Genomic DNA, 6,000 nt, shown 5'->3' on the forward strand with positions numbered 1-6,000 from the left:
TCAACTATTTCAATGCTGAGGATGATTTGAATCTACACCGCCCTCTATATGACAACAATGTATTTGTAGAGAATTTAGTTTCAACTTTTCAACTATGGTTTCAACTTGATAACCATTTATACCGACTTAAATCGTAGCCTCAATAATTGAATTAAAGTGGAATAGACCAATAATATAGTAATTGATTATTGGTATAAATTTTATTAAATTTTTTGTGATTATTATACATCTTAAAGTGAAGTCGACAACAGCACCACACAGCACTTTACCATTTTTACGGATTAATTTACGTATTGAATGCATTAAATTTGGCATTATGTTTGTGTTGATTGATTGATTATTGGTGTAAATTTGATTAATTTTTTTGTGATTATTATACATCTTAAAGTGAAGTCGACAACAGCACCACACAGCACTTTGCCATTTTTACGGATTAATTTACGTATTGAATGCATTCAATTTGGCATTATGTTTGTGTTTAAAAATAAAATATTTTATAATAAATATAAATTTTTAAATAGTTAATTAAAATAAAAAAATTAAAATTAATAAATTGATATAAAATCGAAAACACTTCTGTAGCGCCATCTTTGAAATTATTTTTGCCATTTTTTGGTGATAGATTACTATATTTTTTGACATATTTGAAATGTTGACAGAACAATTTTGACAGCAAAACACGTGTTTTTTAAACAATAACAATATTTGAAGTTTAATCAAGTTTAATTGAGAAAATTTGGTCGTAATGACTTCCCGTCTCCCTTTAGTAATCATTCTGGGTGCCACAGGTTCAGGAAAAACAAAATTATCTTTAGAATTGGCCAAAAAATTCTGCGGTGAAATAATTGGTGCCGATTCTATGCAAGTATACTTAAAATTGCTTTTTCAATTTGGGTATGGATTAATAAATTTTTCCGTAGGTGTATAAAGGTCTTGATATTATTACTGCTAAAGCTACAAAAGAAGAACAGTCTGTGGCACCACATCATCTGATAGATATTCTGGATCCACAAGAGATGTACACTGTCGTTCAGTATAAGAATAGAGCTTTAAGCGTTATAGATTCTTTGTTTAATAATAACAAGATGCCTATTGTAGTTGGAGGTACCAACTATTATATAGAATCTCTCTTATGGAAGATCCTGATAGATGATGGAGATTTCCAGAAAGTGGGAAGTCAGTTCTCAAATAATGATCATGAGTTATCAAGTGAAGAATTACACAAGAAACTGAAGGTATTAGATCCACTAATGGCAAAAAGACTTCATCCAAATAACAAAAGAAAGATTCTAAGGTCATATTTTCTATTTTCTTTCAATCTTATTCATCATATGTATACATGCATGAAGTATATTTTCCTAACATACGATTTTTAAAATTATTCTAGGTCCTTAGAAATATTATATAAGAAAGGAAAAAAGCACAGTGAACTTCTTGAGGAACAACAAAGTGCTAAGGATAGTTCAAAATCAGGAGGAGGTCTTCGTTTTACAAATTCTTTAGTTTTGTGGCTCCAGTGTGATCAGGTTAATTGAAAATAATCAAATAATCTCTGTTTGTAACTTGGTCTCATTCTAGGAAGTGTTGGATCAAAGACTGAATGATAGAGTAGATGATATGTTGAAGCAGGGACTTTTAACAGAACTACTTGAGTTTCATAAAGTATACAATCAGCAAAGACTACTAACCAATGAGTAAGTTTGGTGGATAGTTGTTAATTAAAGTTAACAAGCTCACTATTAGTTGTAACAATGTCCCAATAAAACTTGCATTAATTTGAGAGACAAAGCAATTTTAATAGAGGAGTAGTAATTAAGCACTGAAACACTAGAATTGTAGGTATACTTGGTTCGCTATTCCCAGTCCGAACTGTCTAGTGAATTTAGTAATTATTTTTTTGCGAAGTTAGTTACTTTTGACAGACTAAAAGTGGCTGGAAATTACTATATAACCAAGCACGAGTACTCATAGCCAATATTAATAGTAAACAAACTAAATACTAAATAAAATAGAACTTTGCGAATTACCGACAATCAATATTTATTTATCTGCACCATATAATAAATAGTTATGTTAAATTATAACAACTAAAATATATTTTTTAAATATATAATACCCAAAATTTGATGGGTTTAGTATACACTTCCACTATTTAGAATAATTCTTCTTTTTTTAAAGAAAGAAGTCTGCAATAGTAGGATACTTGAGCTATTAATACTGAGAAGTAGGAATTGTTGTGTTGTAGGTTTCCTACAATGAATCTGACAAAATATGCCTGAGCAAAGCGAATGGAGTTTAGTACCTTTTAGTATTTACCTTAGTAAAAATTCCTTTACTATAATATACTGTAAGAAAAGTTAAATAAAACAATTTTTGTGAACTCTTATAATTTTAAAACATTATAAAGAAAGAAATGTTGAAGTGAAACTTTTCACAAAATAAGATACTACTTTTGCAACTTAAAAAATCTTATTTTACCTCTTTCTTAGCACACCTGACTACAGTAAAGGAATTTTCCAATCAATTGGCTTTAAAGAATTCCATCCATACCTGATTTTGAACAAAGAAGAGCAAGAGTCAGATGAAGGAAAGAAGAAACTATATGAAGGAATTGAACAGCTGAAAATGGTGACAAGGCGATATGCTAGGAAACAGAAAAGGTGGATTCTTAACAGGTTTCTTGGCAGAGAGGACAGAAAGGTAACTAATAGTGAATAAAATGGTGTATTATCATGATTTATTATTGTCTAATGGATAGTATCAACTGTTATATTATTAAAATGTTGATTTATTTTAGATACCACCTATATATGGTTTGGATACATCCGATGTTTCCATGTGGGAATCAAAAGTAAGCCAAATTGCAGAGGAAATAGTCAATAGCTATGTCAATAACACAATCTGCCCTCACAAGCCTTTACCAAAGCAAAACCTTAACTCAGCCCCAAATAGTGAAGACAGTACATACAATTGTGATGTGTGTGAAAGGGTGTTTGTGGGTGATTTCCAATGGACTACCCATCTGAAGTCACATAGGCACAGAAAGAGGTTAGAAAAGAAGAGAAAGTTGGAAAAAATTATGAATCCTAATGGTACCAGCAGTACTCAAGCAATCAATGAAGAATTTTTGTGATTGTAGATTGTAGAGAAGAAATTCTGTAATTTAAGCATAAAAGTGTAATAGAAACTGATTTTGTTTAATTTTTTGCTTACTAAAATAACTAAACAAGCTTGTATCATCTGCATATTCAATAATTTGATTAGGAGTAGTGCAAACTTGGTTGATATCGTTGATAAAAACAATAAAGAAGAGAGGGCCAAGAACCGAACTTTGTGGTACTACTACAGAAGACTTCATTGGTTTTGATAGTGTACCATCTAATGTTTGCAACATTATGATGTTTGCCACCTAATGTGTAGAGCATGAGATGAGCAATCCCAAAATATTAAGCCATACTGAAGTACAGACTAGACTAAACTAAAGTAAATCATTCGCAATATATCAAATGAGACAGTTTCTCTTAAATTACGCATTATATAGCTACATGTACTTAACTTTGCTGATACATGATTTACATGAGTTTCCCATGTAAGTTTATGATCTAGGGTTACCCCCAAAAATTTCGTTGTAGTATAACTTTCTACTGATTTGCCATCCACATGTAAATAAAAATCAGAATTTCGAGTTTTGTAACTAACGCATAAAATGTGTTTGTATTACGTTGAGCTTGAGTATTATTTTTACAATATGTGCTAAATTCAGTATATGCAACATTGGTATTTTCCATCAGTTTCCGGGTTCACTGTGAGACATGAGAATATTGGTATCATCAGCATACTGATGTTTATGATGATTTTATCTGGCATTGAACAAAACGTGTGTAGGTCACTTACAAATATAATGAAAAATAAAGTTTATTTATTATAAATAAGGTTTATTTCTATTTTGATTATTATTTATGAGTTTTCAACTTTCTTTTATCATGTTGTTATAATCAATACGTCCATCCTTGATGTACTAGATAAACTAGAAGCAATGAAATATACAAGCTCGCCTTCTTTATTAATTTATTATCAAAATGTTGGTGGGTTGAGAACTAAACTAAAGTCTCTGGAAATTGCCATAGCTCAATGTAATTATCAAATAATCATTATGGTGAAAACTTGTGATTATAGCTATGCGGAATTAGGACTTACTGGTTATAATGTGTTTAGAAATGACTGCAATCCTGTTTCTACTGGAAAAACTAGAGGTGTAGGTGTGTTAATTGCTGTTAAACATGACATCAATGCAAAGAAAGTGATAATTCCTGATTGTTAAGTAGAACAAATTTTTTATATACCCTCTCCCGATCCCGCAGAATTCTCCTTGGACCAAAACTTTACCGAAATTTAATGTGTCACTTACAAAGTTTAGTAAGGCAGAAACCAACCAGGATTTGATTAGGAAATCCTTACTAGAAATTCTTAATTTTAAGAAATTCGATCGGGTACTCTACTCTTACGCATCAAAGAGCGAAACGGGGGTTGGTTGTGCGGTTACCACTACGGAAACAGTCGTTAGTTTATGTCAAATATCTGCCACATGCAGCGTTCACACTGGTGAACTGTATGCTATTTACCAAGCCTTCAAACTCTGTACAGCACCCAATCAAGATATTGCCATCTGTACAGACTCCCTTGCCTTTATCCAGTCCATCAATAATCTATTTACTAATCACCCTCTTGTAGAAAAAATCCATGACATTTACCAAAATCTTATCCATGACATCCATATCACTATCATATGGATTCACTCCCACATCGGGATTATGGGTAACGACAGCGCCGATCGCTTTGCCAAAGAAGCTGCTGTATCCAATTGTACACCACGTAATATACAAATTGCCAGTGACCTAAAAACTAGTATAAAGAAACTCGTACGAAATTACTGGCAGAATCATTGGAAACAATTCACTACATTTTTACACCAAATAGATCAGACGATTGAGCGGTTCGTTATCCCTGGTATAACTAGAAATGAGATGGTTGTTGCTAGAAGACTGCATATCGGTCACACCAGATTTACACATGGTCACCTAATGAATTCTACACCTAAGCCAATTTGTCACTATTGCCAATCTCCACTAAGCGTTCTACACATCCTTGTGGACTGCCCTCATTACAATAAACGACGCCAAGAACTGGGCATGAAGGGCGACATCACATATATATTATCGAACCAGAGCCAAGTCATCACAGCTATCCAGTTCCTGAAGCTAGAAAACTTACTAAATAATATATAACTATAGTATATTATAATATGTAATTGTACCTTATATTTAATTGTATCCACGGTGCCTCGTGCTAATGGCCGAAGCTGTCACAAGCACGTTAAATTAAATAAAAAAAAAATTATATTATTGAAAATTGCCAATAAGTGAGGGTAGAATTTATATCCTTCCATCATCCGACCTAAATGTGTACATGTTACATTGCAGTTCAATTGAATATGTTATGGGGAAGTTTGAAAACTTGCTACTATGTGGTGATTATAATTTACCAAATCCTTCCTGAAGTAATGACAACTTTGGTTTAAATGTTGAATGCCTTGATGACTCCCCTGCTGTGTACGTAGCCAATTCTTTGAGTTATTTTAACATGTTTCAAATTAATAATTTACCTAAAAGCCGTAATGTCTTTGTAGACTTAGTATTTACAAATTTAAACAATGTTAATGTAGTTATTCCACTTGATTCAATATTTGATAATAGTATACATACACCATTCGGCTATGATTTTAGAATCGGTTGGTTTTGAAAAGCATTATCAACTGAACTATGAGGAATTTTATTATGATTTTAAAGATGCAAACTACATATGACTAAATGATAACTTTGTTAGTATTATTTGGGAATTATTTTTATTACACATATGTGATGTCAATTACAGTTTAGCAGTATTTTATGATATTATATATACAGGTTTTGACTTATTTGTTCCGCTCAAAAAATTTAACCA

The 6,000-nt window shown here is 31.8% G+C and overlaps 1 protein-coding gene across 2 annotated transcripts; it reads left to right on the top strand.

The window, feature by feature from the left end:
* The first annotated feature begins 657 nt into the window (after positions 1-657).
* Positions 658-3,215, top strand: LOC140438734 (tRNA dimethylallyltransferase). 2 transcript variants are annotated; one of them, XM_072528382.1, is made up of 6 exons: positions 658-865; positions 921-1,294; positions 1,388-1,526; positions 1,579-1,694; positions 2,490-2,700; positions 2,798-3,215. In XM_072528382.1, exons 1-6 carry the CDS (start codon positions 746-748, stop codon positions 3,131-3,133), a joined length of 1,296 nt encoding a protein of 431 aa, XP_072384483.1. In that variant the 5' UTR covers positions 658-745; the 3' UTR covers positions 3,134-3,215. The 2 variants fall into 2 exon arrangements, with proteins under 2 accessions (XP_072384483.1, XP_072384487.1); XM_072528386.1 differs by having other exon boundaries at positions 731-861.
* The last annotated feature ends 2,785 nt before the right edge of the window (positions 3,216-6,000 follow it).

The sequence above is a fragment of the Diabrotica undecimpunctata genome, chromosome 1, assembly GCF_040954645.1.
Source record: "Diabrotica undecimpunctata isolate CICGRU chromosome 1, icDiaUnde3, whole genome shotgun sequence".
NCBI classification, from domain to species: Eukaryota; Metazoa; Arthropoda; class Insecta; order Coleoptera; family Chrysomelidae; genus Diabrotica; species Diabrotica undecimpunctata.